This window comes from Mustela putorius, unplaced genomic scaffold (assembly GCF_011764305.1).
Source record: "Mustela putorius furo isolate JIRA1106 unplaced genomic scaffold, ASM1176430v1.1 tig00000460_pilon_pilon_pilon, whole genome shotgun sequence".
NCBI classification, from domain to species: domain Eukaryota; kingdom Metazoa; phylum Chordata; class Mammalia; order Carnivora; family Mustelidae; genus Mustela; species Mustela putorius.
The window spans coordinates 22,422,074-22,440,518 of NW_025421389.1; the positions used below are offsets into that span (position 1 = coordinate 22,422,074).

General features: G+C 41.9%; 1 protein-coding gene across 1 annotated transcript in view; it reads left to right on the forward strand.

Moving 5' to 3' along the window:
- Positions 1-75: 75 nt before the first annotated feature.
- BUD13 (BUD13 homolog) overlaps positions 76-18,445 on the forward strand; it is a 28,264-nt gene continuing 9,894 nt past the window's right edge. Inside the window, exons 1-9 of the mRNA XM_004749892.3 lie at positions 76-1,945; positions 3,838-3,931; positions 7,509-7,593; positions 10,218-11,075; positions 12,666-12,970; positions 14,507-14,606; positions 15,170-15,308; positions 15,627-15,811; positions 16,051-16,132. Of these exons, the coding sequence (XP_004749949.2) occupies positions 1,803-1,945; positions 3,838-3,931; positions 7,509-7,593; positions 10,218-11,075; positions 12,666-12,970; positions 14,507-14,606; positions 15,170-15,308; positions 15,627-15,811; positions 16,051-16,132 (1,991 nt within the window). The 5' untranslated portion in view covers positions 76-1,802. The remainder of the gene's footprint in view (positions 1,946-3,837; positions 3,932-7,508; positions 7,594-10,217; positions 11,076-12,665; positions 12,971-14,506; positions 14,607-15,169; positions 15,309-15,626; positions 15,812-16,050; positions 16,133-18,445) is intronic.

The following is an 18,445-nucleotide window of genomic DNA, read 5'->3' on the forward strand; positions in this document are numbered from 1 at the left end:
GGTGTAGTCCGTTTGGGGATTGGAGCTGGCATTTCATTCATTCCTTCAGTAGATACTTGTGTGCTCACTTTGTGCCAGGTACACTACAGAACTGAACAAAATAAAGCCCTGTGTTCATGGAATTTAAAGTGAACTTTTCAGGACAAATCTATAGTTCCTGCATTTGTTTATTAGATGCAGCTGACAAACAGAGGGCAAAGCTCAGATAATGCCCCTGGGCATAAATGCATTTGATCCTGTTCAGCTGCCCTATGAGGCAAGCAGGGTTGGGATCTGAGTTTGGGTCTTGTCAGGCCAAGGCTGGGTGTTGATTAGAAAGGGGAATGGTGGAACTCCAGACAGATGGGCAGGAGATAGGCTGATGGGGCTGAGAGAGTACTAGTAACATTCATTGGAGCAGAAAGATGAAGTTTTCAAATGCCTGCTGATAGCAGGGTAGTAGAGGCAGGGTTTTGGAGTTGCTAGAGAGTCACCAAAGTGGCCTAGAAGCCAACACAGGGTTGTGTCTGGGGGATCTGTGGGGCCCTCCAGCTAGTGAAGCCCTGTTATCAGTTCATTGAGCCACAAGCTCTCAGAGACCCAACCCAGTCTGCTTTCCTTCTTGGGCCTGAGCTGGACCAGTCAGGATAACCCAGGGGTTAAAAGTTCATGGGTCAGGGCTGTGATGTCCACACCTGTGTGTGTGTGTGTGTGTGTGTATAAATAGTTTTTGAGTACAGTCTAAATTCTGAGCATTTATAAAGTATAACAGCCTTCTTGACTAAAATGCTTTCAAACAGTGGCAAAAATTTAACATGTTGAGATAAAGGACATATTCGATCTGATATTTTATTTGACAAACTTTGGATTTACCTCTTGCACCTCACTTTGCTGGCCTTTGCTTCCAGGGATCATGTTTTGGCTTTGTGAAGTTGGGCAACTTCCTTAACTTCTCCAAGCTTTGGTTTTCTCACCTGTAAAACACGATAATAAAACCGCTTGAGAACTTTAAGAGTTAAATGAGGTAATTCATGTAAAACTGCATGCTCACAAAAAGAAAAGTAGTGTCTCTGCCCTCTGCCTCCCACCCCCTCTCCAAAACTTGAGAATTTAGAATTCAACCTCTCTACCTTCCTGGTCTTTTGAAAATATAGCCAGGTCCTTTTCACTGGAAAGGTCCTAGGCAAGAGGACCAGGGGCTACTTATTCTATCAAACGTGGGGAAGCTGACAGGTTAGAAACTGTATTTTTTCATAGTAATTACATTGGGTTTGGCATTCCTGATTTCCTCTCTTGAATGGTACTTAGCCTATTTAGCAGTTTCTACCCCCCCCAACCAAAATACATACTAATACAAATAACTGGTATATATACGTGTGTCAGACACGGTTTTGAACACTTCACACGGTACAAGTAATCTCATTCCTCGCAGCCACTGAGTTAGGTCACCATAATACCACCCAGTTAGTTAAATAACTTGTGCAAGGTCCTGCAGGTAGGAAGTTTTGGAGCCCGGACTCCATTGCCCCTCCACAGCCCACGTTCTTGACACTCTGGGCCTTCTGGAGCTGCATCATGTTGAAGGGGCAGATAGATGGACAAGCAGAAAACGTGGTCGGGTCGGCCGTCCGACGCGGAGTGGGCGCGGGACATAACGCGCATTTTTCGCGAGTCCGCCAGGGCGCTCACCTATCACCCGGGTCAGTTCCCATCACTTTTCGCCACTTCCGGTAGCGGCCCCGCCCCCTCGCGTCCCTCCGTGCGTTTCGCGTTCAAGAATTTTGTCCCCAGCGCCGAGCCGTCTCCCCGCCCTCGCCGCTGCCATGGCGGCAGCTCCGCCGCTCTCCAAGGCCGAGTATCTGAAGCGTTACTTGTCTGGGGCAGGTGCCGGCGTCGATGGGGGCCCTGATTCCGGTCGCAAGCGTCGCAGAAAGCGGCCGAAGCCTGGCGGGGCTGGCGGCAAGGGGTGAGTTGGTTCTGGCGGGGCCGGGCCTGTGGCGGCTGGCCGCCTCTTTCCCCCTGCTCGAACCTCGGCCGGCGCTTCCTCTCTGCGCGCCGCCCGCCAGGCTCCTCAGGGGACACCTCGGGAGCCCGGCTCAGGCGCCGCGCGCCCCGGGCGGTATCTTCCCTTGCTGAAGACGGCTCTAACTTTCATTACTCTTTCCCCGCCTTTGGAGCGTTCCGTCCTCTCCCGATGAAAATGAATGTCGTGCCCTGACAATGGTGGTGGAGCTCACCCAGAGCCTCCCTCTGGATATTTAGGGCCCAGGACCTGTCTGTGGGGTTCAGCAATCCCAGGGACTGTGGTCCTGAGTCAGAGAACTGTGCTTACTTCCTGTTACTCTTGCTAGTGATGCTTTTAACAACCACCACCAGCATTTGTAGTTCTTGTTATGTACCAGATGCCGTTCTAAGTATTTTAGACGTTTTAAGCTTCGGAATACTACCACGAAGTTGGTGTTGTTATTATCCCCATTTTTCAAATGAGAACTTTGTAGCTCAGTGTACTGGGTTGAAGGGTGTCCCCGCCCCCATTCATGTACACCCAGAACCTCAGAACGTCTTTCTTTGGAAATAGTGCCTTTGCAGATATAATTAGTTAAGATGCGGTCATGGTGGGTTAGGATGGGCGCTAAATCCAGTGTGACTGGTGTCCTTTTAAGAAGAGGGAAATTTGAACACAGGCATGGGGGAGAACCGCTATGTGAAGATGGAGTCCGAGATTGGACTGGATTTCCGCTGCCACTAGCCAGAGTATGCCTGGGACTGCCAGAAGTTGGAAGAGTCAAGGAAATATCCTCCCCTAGAGCCTTGCCAGCGGGCATTGCCTTGCACACACCTTGATTTCAGACTTCAAGCCTCTAGAACTGTGAGAGAGTACATTTCTGTTGCTTTAAGCCCCCCAGGTTGTGATACTTCGTTAGACAGCTCTAGGGAACTAATACCCCCAGTTCCAAAGAACGAAGCCATTCCCATTCCTGGTTTGGTTCTTGCCTATTCTTGCTTTCTGTCTTCCTGCCCTTCTGACTTGTGTAAATTCTTTGGAGACAGTGCCATGTAGTGAAAAGAGCTTGAGCTTTGGAGTAATGCTAGTCAGAGTTTGAGTCCCAGCTGTGCCACTTTGTGGGTTGTGTGGCTTGGGCAGGATATTTCATCTCTTTAAGACTGTTGACACATCTTTAAAATGAGAGTAATAGTGATATCACTTTATAACTATGATTAGAGATGTATAAAGTGATCATGGCTTTTCAAATTGAATGTTCACGTCACGGCAGTCATTGTTAATTATTTGGACTCGTCTGTAGTTTGTCTAACAAACATTTATTGAATGCATACTTCTATGCCAGTTATTTCAGGGTGTTGAGGATATCACTGTGAATGAGAAGGCACAGTCCCTATTCGGGTGCTTCTCTCCTTACCTCCCACAACCTGTTACGCATCCATGGGATACTTTCATTGTATTATTCACAAAGAAAATGAATCATATTTATGATTTAAAGATCTAATTATACAACTATATGAGAAGCTCAAGGAAAGTAAATGTAAGGTAGGACTCTTTAAGAATCTTAAGAGTTTCCCATTAAAGAAAAAAGAGTAGGTCCGGCAGAGGGAAGGAACTGAATATGTGAAAACTGATGTGGTAAGAAATTTGGCTCATTCCAGGCACCAAAAGATGACCAGCTAGGCAGTAAACTATGGAGACAGTGGTACAAAGTGAAGTTGGCCATATAGGCAAAGACTGGACCTTGTAGAATCTTGTAGGATTTTGAACTTTATCCTAAAATCCATAGATGAGTGTTTGTAGGCTGTTTCCAAGAATGATTCTTCCTTTTTTATCTTTTTATTTTTCATATTTAGAATGAGGATTGTGGATGATGATGTGAGCTGGACATCTATTTCCACTACTAAACCGGAAAAGGATGATGATGATGATGATGGAGATTTGCCTGTGGTATGTATCTTTGAGGCTGTGAGGACTTCTCAACCTTGATTCCAGTACAGGGTAGATTTATATATATGTGTATATATGCTGAGGGCAGAAAAGAGATTGACACTTTTCAAAGAGTTATTTTAAAGTAGTCTTCTTTGATGATGCCTGTAGACTGTTTTCTTTGTTTATGGAGGGCCTCATTAGCCTAGAAATGGGAACAGAGAGGCAGGACTTCTAACTGTAATATTTAATAGTTAGCCATGGTTCAGTTTATTGAAATGTACCTTAAAAACAATGTTCAGGTTCAATTAAAGGAAATTTTTTATTTGTTCCTTTTGTTCATTGATTCAGCTGGTTTAAAATTGTATATTTTTGTTTAAGTACTGAAGATAGGTAGGTTAATAAAACCAAGTGTCTGGACTTTAGAGACCATACCCTAGAAGGGAGACTGAATTTCAGATTTCAACAATGTGATAAATAGTGGAGAGACATTTCACATATGCACCGAGTACTGTTAGAGCACTGGGGGAGTAGCACATTTTTAAATTCCACTAAGAATTTTTTAAAAATATTTTATTTATTTGAGAGAGAAAACACACACACACACACACACACACAAATTGGAAGGAGTGCAGAGGGAGAGGGAGAACAGACTCCCAGGTGAGCCAGGAGCCCTATGACCTGGGGCTCCATCCCAGGACCATTGCATCATGACGGGAGCCCACTGAGCCGCCCAGGTGCCCCTCACTGGGAAATTCTAGGAAGGATGTAAATACCCTGAGTTTTGAAGGACCAGTAAGAACTAAGTGGGCAAAAGCATAGGCAAGTAATCTTGGATTGGTTCCATCATGGAAACCTTGCTGAGAAACACGGCGAAAAAGGAGAGCCGTTGATAGGCTGTATTGCACTAACAGGTTGTAAAAATGAATTCCAGATGAGTATATTCAGTGTTAATTCCCAACATATTCTATAATACATCTTTTAAGAGAAGGTTCATATCAAATAGTGGGGTACCTGGCTGGCTAAGTCGGTGGAACGTGCTGCTCTTGACCTTGGAGTTGTGAATATGAGTCCCACATTGGGTTTAAAGATTACTTTAAAAAAAGGTCAGGTGGGAGAGGGGGTGGTGCCTGGGTGGCTGAATCAGTTAAGTGTCTACTTTTGGCTCAGGTCATGACTCCCAAGGTCCTGGGATCTGAGCCCCACGTAGGTCTCCCTGTCACGTAGGGCTTCCTGCTGAGCAGAGCAGTCCACATCTCTCTCTTCCTCTCCCTCTGCCCCTGCTCATGTGCTGTCTGTTGTGCTCACTGTCTCTCAAATAAATAAATAAAATCCTTTAAAAAAAAAAAGGAAGAAGGGAAATAATGATCCTAAGGGGCCAATTAATTTGAGTCAGATCCAGTCACTTAATTAATGTTTATAACATTTGTTTTTTTAATGTTATAAAAGCAATACATATTTATTTTAGAATATTTGGGAATTTTAAGGTTTAAAATTTTGAAAAAAATACAATAATCACTTCTCTGTGACTGTCCAGAGGTAATAACTGCTAACATTTAGATGTGTATGTCTTTAATTCATAGATTATACAGGCTTGTATTTTATTTATTTTTAAAATATGATCAGGATCATACTGAACATATGGTTTTGGAACTTGCTCTTTCACTTAGTAGTATGTAGTGACTTCGTTAGTAAGATTTTAAAATATTCTTTGAGGACATGACTTTTAATGGTTGCAATGGTAGTTCATTATATGTATTAACTTAACCTGTCCTTTTACTGTATTTATGGATGGTTTTCGGTTTTAAAATATAGTGCTTTGAAAAACATCTTATACAGAAAATATTGTGGAAATCTGTTTATTTCTTTATTCCTATCAAATGGAATTAATAGGTTAGAAACTCTGGTCCTTTTGAGCTGTATTCCCATATTGCTTTCCAAAAGGTAGTATCAATTTTATACTCTCCGTAGAGTTGTTTGAGAATGCCATTTTCCCATTTCTTCATGAATACTAGAGAATTATTTGCAACAACAAAAACAATAGGTTTCAACCTGTGTCAGTTTGGCAGGTGAACAGTGGTATCCAGTTTCTTTGAGAAATAGTGAATAATTTTCCCATATGTTTATCGAGCATTTGTATTTTATGAATTTGGGGGGATTTTTTCCATTGTTTAGAAAATTGGACTTTTTAATTTCTCCATTTATTTATTTGATATTTACATAAATAAGAATATATTACTTGTTTTACTGTCATAAATGTATTTTATTATTTGTCTTTTCACTTATAAGGTTTTGACATTTAAAAATTTTAATTTTTATATAATCAAGTGTATTAATTTTCCTTTATAATATTGTCTTTTGCTCTTATGATTGCCTCAAAACCTGAACAAGGGAGGATTTAGCCCCACTGCTCTCTACATTGGATTAAAACAGGTCTTGATTATTGAATTCATTTTTGAATGGATGGTCTGCAAGACCATCATCACCACCAGTACTAACGGCAAAATAATTAGGACAAGCACAATACCAGTGGCAGCACAGGAGTAATGGGTATAGTTTATTGAGCATTTACCATGTACCAAGCTGTTTAGCTTACATGAATTATCTCATTGAATCCTCATAGAACCTTGAGTCCTACTTTCACAAATGAGGAAATTGAGCTTTAGAGGAAATAATTTGCCAAAGGCTACACCAATATTAAGTGGCGGAGCTGGTGATTTAGATTTCGGTTTATCTTGCTTGAATTCAAGCTTATGCTTTCCTATCTCAAAACTCGCTTACCTGAGGAATGATGGGAACAGAAAAATAGAGGTGAATTATGACCTGGGTTTGGATTTCAGTTCTGCCACTTGCTAGCTGTGACATTGAGAAATCTACATAACATCTTTGAGTCAGAGTTCTTTATCAGTGTGGAACCTTTCTTTGGAGGGCTGTTTTGAGGATTGAGTGCGATAATAAAAGGGAGGGACTAGGTGAGTGATCGTTTATCAAGGATACAAGAAGATTCCATATTTGTTTGGGAATTTGAGTGATATGAAGTGTGTTTTTATCCCTTACAGATTCTGTGATTCTGTGTACTTCTTAGTACACAGAATCAGAATCAGAATCAGTGCACAGAATCTTGGTTGGATCTAAGAAAACCTATGATTGTGATTACCTATAACAGGCTTCATAAGGGGCCTGAAGCCCTTGGTGAGTGATAGGCATCACAGGGAACTTGCCTGTATTTTTACTCTGAATGTAAAAGCAAAAAGGTAAAAGGAATTTAGCTTTTAGCTTATCCATAGCAGTTATGTACCTGGCAGGTTGATAAAGAAGGTTTGTAATGAAGAAATTCACCTTTGGAAGAAAATTGATCAGCCAGAGAAAGATCTATAATTAAACTATCCAGCGATAATCAGATAAACATCTCAAGGGGCAAACAGAACTGAGGACCACTACATGTGTCTGCATGTTTTTTCATGGCTATTTTGGACTTGCATCTGCCATGTACATTAGGAATGGGAATGGTTGTAGCTTCGGGTTCTTGAAACAACAGTGCTTGCTCCTTGCCTGGATCCTGTGGGTTTTCTCAACATAAGTGTCCTAACTCTGACAGGTGGCTGAGTTTGTGGACGAGCGGCCGGAAGAAGTAAAGCAGATGGAAGCCTTTCGTTCCAGTGCCAAATGGAAGCTTCTGGGAGGTTAGTTTCAACAATGGATAAATCTCAACTTCCCATATATAGGGGAAGCCTTTTTTTCTTCTTTGTACTTTCCTTTTAGAGAAATGCATAGTTTGTTTTAGTGTGTCCTTGATCCTGAAAAATATAGTGTGAAAAAGAATTCAGAACTTCTTCACAGGTAGCAAGACATGGGAACTGAGAGACAAGTATCCTGTTTTCTCTTTTATTTTGGCCATTAGGGTTACCGAAATCAGGAATTGACTTATTTGGGGATCTTGCAGTAACCACTCCCCTCAGGCCCAAATAGCGGGGCACTTAGTACATAGGCAGGACTTTGGAGGAGTAAATCTTTCTTTGTTCTTCCCTTTAGATATTGGTATTTTGCTGTGTGTTATCCTCCACTTGCCCACTCTATACCCTCTCCCTAGGCTGATAATTTAACTCCCTATTTAAAAATTTTTTGAGTTTTTGAGGATTGGATAAAAGGCATTTGTCATGTTTGAGCAGAGACTAGCCCTATTCTGATTTGTCTCGGTTTTTCCCCTGCCTGGCATGAAACGGGGATCTTGCTTCTGAATAGCCATTTAACTTCAGTTTACTCTCGACACGTGTTCCTTTCTCATACATGAAGGGTAGAAGAATTAACTCCTAAACAGGATTTGTTCTTTCTCTGTTACACATTTTGCTTATGTTAATTATCCTACAGTTCTGATAAGGAAAAAAAATGCATAACCAAAGAGACAGTTGGCTATAGGTTAGTGATCACTATTGCTTAAGTTAACTTCCAGTACATTATAATGTTTTATGAATAAGAAGTTTATTATCAGTGTATATTCTTTCATCAGAATCTTACTGTTTTCTGCCTTATCCTGTGGTTGTGTTTCTGGTCTTTTGTATAGTCCTATTTTCAGAGAGAATCTTCTGGTCTCTGTATTTATAGGTCTAGGAAGTGATACTGAACCACCCTGTCCCCCCACCCCCAATAATTCTTTTTCTTTACTCTCACTGCTCCATCCCTGTTTGTCACTGGAAATAGCCTCACTGGTCTCTGATCTTTGCTTCCTTTTTATAAATATCACGTTATTTATTGATGCCATGGATTAGATTTGGTGTCAGGTCTCCCTCAGATATCAGTACTCTTCTGTGAGTGGTGATTCCAGTCAGATAGGGCTGTTTCCCAAAGTAAAGGAGTTGACTTGGTTTAATTCATCCACTTAGCAGTTGTTCATTGGGCCCTACCCAGCATTCATTTGTATTGGGGCCATGGAGCTCAATGACAAGAAGTAGAAGGAGAGGAGAAACTGGATTTTGGCAATGTCCTGAGTTGCTGTAAACATTTCATTCCCTTATAACTTTGAAAACTGGAAGTTTCAAACTCTTTTGTGAACTACCTATTTTAAAAGTTTGTGGGGCGCCTGGGTGGCTCAATGGGTTAAGCCTCTGCCTCTGGCTCAGGTCATGATCTCAGGGTCCCAGGATCAAGCCCCGCATTGGGCTCTCTGCTCAGTGGGGAGCCTGCTTTCCCCGCTCTCTCTGCCTGCCTTTCTGCCTACTTGCGATCTCTCTCTCTCTGTCAAATAAATAAATAAAATCTTAAAAAAAAAGAAAAAAGAGTTTGCACATGGACTTTGGAGTCGGATGGACCTGGACTGGATCCCCTACCACTCCAACCACATCGTAACAGTATGACTTTGGCAGTATGACTTAATCTTTCTCAGGATTCACTTCTTCATCTATAAAATGAAGGATAATAGTATTTGTCTTTCAGGCTTGTTGTGAGAATTAAGTGAGGGAATCTGTATAAATCATTGGCTTGTAGTAGGTGATGAGGAAATGCTGATCCCTCTTTTTATCTGGTGATCTCCCCCCAGTAAGGAGCACAGGGCTGTGGATTAAATAGTTCACAGTATTTCATTTTGATGGGGCACAGTCTTAGTTTGTCCTTTGAAAGAAGAATGAATATGAACTGTATGTTATCTAGTCTGAATATCAGTAGGAACCTCTGGGAGCTCTGCACAGACATGGTTTTAAGAATAGTATTGGATCGGGGCGCCTTGGTGGCTCAGTGGGTTAAGCCTCTGCCTTCGGCTCAGGTCATGATCCCAGGGTCCTGGGATCGAGCCCCGCATCAGGCTCTCTGCTCAATAGGGAGCCTGTCTCCCCCTCTCTCTCTGCCTGCCTCTTTGCCTACTTGTGATCTCTCTCTGTCAAATAAATAAATAAAAATCTTAGGAAAAAAAAAAAAGAATAGCATTGGATCGACAGCTGGAGGATCAGGGTGTTAGCCTATCTTCTTATTTTAGTGGTTGTGACTTTCCTTAAGAAATCACTCATCTTCTTGGAGCCTCTGTTTTCATGTCTGTGAAACAGGGATACCTGCCCTGATGGCATAATATAATACCATATTGTATCAGCCCAAGGTATAATATGAAAAATGCATTTAAATGGCTTGTTAGGCAAATACAAGAGGTTATCTTTACGGTATTTGTGAGTGCTGGTTGACTGCCCCTAAGCAAAATAGCTGGGCAGACCTGGGATTTCTGAGTTGTTTTGACATGTGTGCTGCCAGGGCATCTTTTGAAACTTTGAGTACAAGGGGTGAATAGAGCACCCGTGGGATGTAACTCTTTGCCCTTTGTGTTTAGGCCACAGTGAAGATCTGCCCTCACACAGACACTTCCGTCACGACACCCCGGATTCATCTCCCCCCAGGAGGGTCCGTCACGACACCCCGGATTCATCTCCCCCCAGGAGGGTCCGTCATGACACCCCGGATTCATCGCCCCCCAGGAGAGTCCGTCACGACACCCCGGATTCCTCTCCCCCCAGGAGAGTCCGTCACGATACCCCAGATTCGTCTCCCCCCAGGAGGGTCCGTCACGATACCCCAGATTCGTCTCCCCCCAGGAGGGTCCGTCACGACACCCCAGATTCGTCTCCCCCCAGGAGGATCCGTCACGACACCCCGGATTCATCCCCCCCCAGGAGGGTCCGTCATGACACCCCAGATTCCTCTCCCCCCAGGAGGGTCCGTCACGACACCCCAGACCCATCTCCTCCCAGGAGGGCCCATCATGCTTCTCTGGATGCTTCTCCCCTCAGGAAGCCTCATCGTCACTCTTCAGGTGTGTCTCCTAGGAAAGTCCATCACGACACACCAGATCCATCTCTTCCTAGGAGGGCCCATCACAGTTCCTCAGATAGCTCTTTTCCCAGAAGGGGCCGAAATAGCTCCCCTGACACATCTCAACCGAGAAGGACTCTTGACTCCTTGGACACATCGCAGCTCAGGAGGGCCCACCATGACTCCCCTGATTTGGCTGCTAATGCAAGAACCAAAAGCAGTAAAGCCCTAGAAAGAGCCTCTAGCAAAACTTCTCCACATCGGAAGGTGCCGGGACCATCTTATGCATCACTCCCAAAGAAAAGCAAGTATGAGTATGACTCTAACGTCTCTCCTCCAAGAAAAAAGCAAGCAAAATCTCATAAGCATGATTCTAAAGGTAAGCATTTGATTGCCCATAAGAGGGAATTATCCCCTGGGTGCTTTCTTTATGGACCTCTTACTTGTGGTCTTTAGAAACGAGAATGGTATTTTTTGGAGTTTTAAAAACTGTAGGAAAGTGGGGAGAGGTTGGGCTGGGGAGAGGTTGGGCTGAGGAGAGTTAAAATTTACAGTGGCAAGGAGGACGTTTTTATATATCTTTTTGTTTGTCTCCCCACCCCATAAGAAGATGCTACATGTCTGATGTAGAAATTTCAGAGTGTACAGAGATGCGTACAGAAGTAGAAGGAAAGTTATACAAAATTCTGTCTTACAGAGCCATTCACTCTTTGTGTTGTGGCCAATGGTCTATTTTCTATGCACTTTTTATGTAGTTAAGCCCTTTCTATGTAGTATATACGTGTAGTATGTATAATATTGCCTGTTTTTTTCACTTAACGTTGTCTTCCCTGTGTCATAAAAAACATCACTTTGTCGTATTGGTGTTCTGTTACATAAATGTGCTTAACCATTTTCTTAATGCTGCATATTTTAGGTTATTTCTAAATTTTTGCTTTTATAATTTTAAAATGAACCTTGTACATAAATCACTTCCCCATTCTGGATTATTTCCTTATCTACATTTAGTTGGATTTCCTGGAAATGTAAGTACTTCTAGATAAGTTTCCTACAAAACTAAAGAGAAATTGACTTACTGAGTAAGAGGGATATATATTTTTAAGACTTTTTTTTTAAGACCATTGCAGATGACCTGTTTTGGACTTGATTTATGATGTTTCTGTCTACAACTCAGGCTTGTGTAGTGAGATTCATTTACTCAGTCTTTGTCCCTAGGTCTTGTTTTCTTTTCTTTCTTTCTTTCTTTCTTTTTTTTTTTTTTTTGAGGATTTTATTTGAGAGAGAGAGAGCAAGCGCGCACGCGCCTGCCCCAGCATGAGTGGGGGGAGGGGCAGAGGGAGAGGAAGAAAGAGACTTCTCCTGACTATCCCCTTGCAGGGAGCCTTGCTGAGCCGAAGGCAGATGGTTAACCAACTGAGCCACCTAGGTATATTCTAGGTAGTTTTTTTTTTTTTTTTTAAGATTTTATTTATTTGACAGAGTGAGATCACATGTAGCCAGAGAGGCAGGCAGGGAGAGGGAGAAGCAGGTTCCCTGCTGAGCAGAGAGCCTGATGTGGGGCCTGATCCCAGGACCCTGAGATCATGACCTAGGCTGAAGGCAGAGGCTTAACCTTCTGAGCCACCCAGGCACCCCTCTAGGTAGTTTTTTAACTTTTGCCAAATCACTGAAATCTGAGTGCAAGTTGTTTTGCCCATTCTGTGTTCAGATAAATATGACATAGGTGAGTATATTGAGGTTTTACATGCTAGTCACAGTCACTAGTAGCTTGGGAATAGATCCCCACATCCTACTTGTTGGTTTTGAAAGTTGTCCCTGACTCTGCTCTTCTCCTGTGTCATCTTCACTTGTGTTTAGGTGAGTGATAGCTCTTTAGAGGAGGACTGAATGAATATTGAATATTAGCTTGGTAAGTTCTGTTTTTAAGATTCTGCCAAGGGGATTAAAGACTTCATTTTTAAATTTCTAGACTCTTCCCCCAGCCATAGGAAGTTTCACACAAGCTCTTCACCTAGGAGACATCTGAGTCACACGTTGGATTCTTCCTCCTATGCAAGTGACAGTCGGAAAGCCTCAGATTCAGATCTTTCTCCTCCTCGACATAAGCAAAGTTCAGGGCACAGGGATTCTGACTCAGATCTGTCACCTCCACGGAATAGACCTACACGTCGGAGCTCTGATTCTGACCTGTCTCCACCAAGGAGGAAACAGAGGGTCCAATCTTCTGATTCTGATCTGTCTCCACCTCGAAGGGGTCAACCTCTAGAAAAGAAGGTAGGAATTTTCAGGAGCCATATCCTTTCCTTAGAGTGACTTCGTTTCCTAGCTATGTACACGTCTCAGATATACAAATCAGAGAGGGAGGAGGTGACTCCTAATGGCATAGTAAATCTAGTGCAGAGTTACCTCAAGAGCTCTTTGCTTCTCTCTGAGGCAAGGACTGCCTATAACCTAGCCCAGATGAACTTGCAAACACCAGGTTTCCTAAGTGCCCTTTGCCTTTCTAGCCTCTTAATTCCACAAATCTCATTTTTTAATAGGTCGGGAAAAACTTCTGTGAACTGAGAACTGTAGTTTACCGAGTAGAGTTCAGAGTACAAACCTTGTGTTAATCGGGCCATACATTTGAGTCCTACTTCTTCAACTGCTGTTTGTGATATTGGACTAAGCTATGGAATATCTCTAGCCCCCAGCTTCTTCATCTGTAAAACATGGATAAGAGTAGTATGTACTTCATGAGGTTACTATGAGAGTCAAATGAGTCAGGGTAAATATAACTTAGCACAGTGCCCAGGCAACATGAGACTTTAGCCTAAGCAATTTTTATTATAAATTGGACTGCAGGTCTCTGTATCCAGAGCTTAAAGAGAGGCATTTAAAATATAAAACAACTTTTAGAAATCATGTCACCTGGGAAGTCAGTGTTTTGTTTCATTTTAAATATGTGATAAAGCATGACTTGCCCAGAGCATCCACAGGAACTCTGAGCAGTTGTTTTGTGAAGCACACTGGTACTCGGGACAGAATCTTACTCCAGTGAGCCGGTTAAGAAACAGGCATAGAGCCTGCAGTGTGCATATTTCCCTCCAACCCAGACTTCCCAGGTAGGTCTCCTCTGTCACCCATATGGTCCTTGTTGTCTGTCCCAGACTCAGGAATTGGGGTTCTTCTCTTTTGGGGAAAAGAGGTTTGTGTGGCAACCGGACCCTTTGACATTTTATGTGTCGTTTACTTCATGGACAATTTCACAGTAATCAAATTGAGTACATAGCACATGATACACTCTGTACTCCATTTGTGGGTCGGTTGTTTACCTTGATATGAAATGGAGTTTAATAAAAAAGGTTTGATCTGGTCATAACTTGTCATGATCCTAAAATTTATCCACAATTGAAGGATCTTGGATTTGCTTGAGTTTGTAGTTGAAATGAAGTATTTTATCAGTGTGGGTCTCTACTGGAGACCTTAGAGCTTGATACGGGTTTCTGATCAGGTGACCTGAGAGTGTGGCTTCATGTGTGCAGTTTTTATACTGAAAAGTCGGAAATATGTGCTGTACCTTTTCGTTAATATTCTCTTGGTTTGTGTTTCTGTTTATTCTTAAAACTTGATAGTACTCTTAATTTGCCATCAAATTCAATTTTATTTCTTGTTTATTTTGTGAATCTTGTGATCAGTAATGAGAATACAAGGCTAGAGTTTTTGGTTTGGTTATTGCTAATCATCAGGCAAAAATGCATCTGTGTGTACACTGGAGTGTGCTGCTACATTGTTTCATTAATGTTGGGTGCTCCATTTTCCATTGCATAGGCTTCATACATGTATTCTGGGTCTAAAACTGGGTTGGTGTCTGCTGATGTGCACCGAGAGGAGCAGGAGCTCAAGAAACGGGAAACCCTGGCGTTTGAAGGTAAAAATGTGAAAGGGCAGAGACCAATCAAGGCGCATGTAGATTTTATTATTATTATTTTTAAAGATTTTATTTATTTATTTGACAGAGAGAGACACAGTGAGCGAGGGAACACAAGCAGGGGGTAGTGGGAGAGGGAGAAGCAGGCCTCCAGCTGAGCAGGGAACCCAATGCAGGGCTCAATCCTAGGACCCTGGGATTATGACCCAAGCCAAAGGCAGATGCTTAACAACTGAGCCACCCAGGTGCCCCTTATTGTTTTATTTTAATATAGTTTATTGTACCTGATATTTTAAACTTTTAATTGATACTAAATTTCAGCTCTGGTTTTTTGCATTATTCTAACTTCTTAGTGGGCCCAGGGGGTTCTTTTCCTTCTTGAAAAAGGTTAGATATTGGTAGGAACTATCTGTAGTCTGGCTGCAAAAGTTTTTTTTTTTTTTTTTTGGCTGCAAAAGTTTTTATCTGGCATCAGAATCCCAAGTGGTTGATTTCAACTGTTAGAATTATTTCTGATTTTGTTACCTGGCATTTATCTTTAAAAGCAGAATTTTCCTTTGCAGCTGAATCCCAGTATGCTGAAACTGTATTTCGAGATAAATCTGGCCGTAAGAGGAATTTGAAACTGGAACGTTTAGAGCAAAGGAGAAAAGCAGAGAAGGACTCGGAGAGGGACGAGCTGTACGCTCAGTGGGGAAAAGGGTAAGAGAACGACTGAACGGAGGAATAAGACTGCGCTTGGACTGGAGAAGCTCATTCTCTACTTTTTTGATCCGCTAGTTCATTGCTGTGCCTTCAGAGGTCTTTCAGGAATGGAAAATTCAGTGTGTTCAGTCTCCTTTCTAAGAAACTGATTGATTCCACGCTTTCAGTTGGTGTTCTAGGAATTTTACTCTTTAAAATATTTGGCCTATGCTGCTAGAAAAAGGAGATTCTCCAAATGTAGTCGTATGGTCTGTCTCAGTGTAAGAGGGGAAATGTTACACAGGGTAGCAGACGCTCTTGGTTCTTTTCGCCCAGGCTAGCCCAGAGCCGGCAGCAGCAACAAAACGTGGAGGACGCAGTGAAGGAAATGCAGAAGCCTCTGGCCCGCTATATTGATGATGAAGATCTGGACCGGATGCTGAGAGAACAGGAGAGAGAGGGGGACCCCATGGCTAGCTTTATCAAGAAGAGTAAAGCCAAGGAGAATAAGAATAAGAAAGGTGAGCCTTCCAGGACTCACCAGAGATGGCGGTGACTTGTGGAAGGAGAGAGGGTCTTTAGTTGGCCACATGTGTGGGCTTTCCCATATGGTTCTAGGTTCCTTGTGTTTGGGAGTTTGGGCTCAGCTCAGTAGAGATTTCTGTATAACATTTTTTGTTACCTCTGCCACCCAGGTCTGAAGTGAGTTACATAGATAACTATGTATCTATACATAGTTTCTCTCCTCTTCTCTCACTAGTGAGACCTCGATACAGTGGTCCCGCACCACCTCCCAACAGATTCAATATCTGGCCTGGATATCGCTGGGATGGAGTGGACAGGTAAGCCTGAATGTTTCCCACGTTTTTGTTTTCTCTTTCATCTGGCCCTTACTCTCCCTCACTCTCTGTTCTAAGCACAAAGTTAATGACATGCAATTTGCTTGCTTTTGTTTCTAAGGTCTCCACATGCCATTTCTCATGCTTAGAATACCCCTCCTCCTCCTTTTTTTTATTTCCTTCTCAAAGCTTTTTAAAGCTCTGGACAAATAACTCTGGTGCTGCTGGTAGGATACCCTTTTTTTTTTTTTTTAAAGATTTTATTTATTTATTTGAGAGAGAGACAGTGAGAGAAAGCGTGAGAGAGGTGTGAAGGTCAGAGGGAGAAGCAGACTCCCCATGAAGCTGGGAGCCTGATGCGGGACTTGATGCTGGGACTCTGGGACTGTGATCTAAGCCAAAGACAATTGCTTAACCAACTGAGCCACTCAAGCGCCGTACCCTTTGTTTTTGACATTGTTCACTTTGAGTGATATTTTCTAAGGTTTAGAGGAGATGAGTGATGGGTGGGAGTCTGGAGTCTTTTTTGTATAATATCTTTAAAATGTAGTTCTTGAAAAGGAAAATAAAATGTAGTTCTTGAACCTTCTCTTCAGTGCCTTAGGAGTGGGCTACTTATGGTGTCTCACTGACCCCTACGACCAGCATCTACCCATTGACTCTAACTTTCTGTCTATTAGCATGATGACTTAAATGTGCTTCTGTCCAAAGTCTGTCCCTTGTTTACATGTTAGAGCCCATCTCCTCTCGCCTTCTAAAGGACATTGTTCTAGCATTTAGCTTGGTGATTCTCAAACCTTTTGATCTCAAGACCCCTTCATACTCTTAAAAATTGCTCAGGACCCCCAAAAAACTTTTTATGTTGAATATGTCCTTTAATATTTACTATATTAGAAACTGAACTGAGATGTTTAAAAAGTGTTTATTCGTTCATTAAAAACTTAATAAAGAGGGGGCACCTGGGTGGCTCATTGGGTTAAGCCTCTGCCTTTGGTCCAGATCATGATCTCAGGGTCCTGGGATTGAGCCCCGCATTAGGCTCTCTGCTTGGCAGGGAGCCCGCTTCTCTTTCTCTCTGCCTGCTTCTCTGCCTACTTGTGATCTCTCTCTCTGTGTTAAATAAATAAATAAAATCTTAAAAAAAAAACAAAACTCAAGCCACTATGCTAACATAATTGCCACATTTTTAAAGAAAAATAACATTCCCCAAACAAAGCAAATAGAAGAATGGCATTGATTAGCATTTTTGTAAATCTCATTCATGTTTGGCTTAATAGTAGATAGCAGGATTCTGCATTGAGTCTTTTGCACTATGTTAATTGAAGTATAGGAAGAAAATACAGCTTTAGAAAATTCAGCCTTATCTGTAGGTAGTTAGAAAAGGCAGGCATATTATGGTGGTGGTTTTTTTTTTTTTTTTTTGTATTATATGTTTTGATTAAAAGCTCAGCAAGTGATAGTTTCTTAGATGTGATTTGTAATGTGGTATCTGGAACCATATAAAAAAACATGCCATACTGTTTCATTAAAAATCCATTTTTTCCCCCCTATTTTGGATGAATCTTTTCCTGGTGCATGATTTTATAACATGATATACTGGTCATTTGGAAGTACAGGTTTGCTGAGTTTTTCAGACCTGCCAGATGTTGATGTTCAATCTTATATTTGTTAACGTTACTTGTTCTCATCACCAAAATCTTTAATGGGAAGCTAGGGTTCATGGTGGCGATGAATGTTTTTTGAAATTCCTAATTTATGCTTAAAAGCTTGAATTTTTCATTATGACAAATATCATTGTATTTATTATGTTATTATAGTGAAGCTCACCTTGTACAGTAGCTTTTTTGTAGATTGCATCAGATTTTGTACGTAGAGGATCAGGTCATCTATGAATGTAGACAGTTTTACTTCTTCCTTTCCAACCCAAATGTCCTTTGTTCTTTTTCTGACCTTACTGCACTAACTAGAACTTCAGTGCAGATGTTGAATAGAAGTAGTAAGAGACATCTGTCTTCCTTATCTTTAGAAGAACGTCAGTCTTTTGCCGTTAAATATGTTGTAAGCTATAGGTTTTTTGTAGATTCCCTTTACTGAGTTGAGAAGGTTGCTTTCTGTTTGCAGATTGCTGTGAGTTTTTTTCCTAGAAATTTGTGTTGGATTTTGGTTCATTCTTTAATCCATGAGTTACTTAGGATCCAATGAGTTACATTGTTTAATTAAGGACTTAGGACCCATTGAGTTACGTTGTTTAATTCTACACTTGATCTTAGGCAAAAGGCCATTTAGACATTTCTGGATATCTCACTGTTACTGACT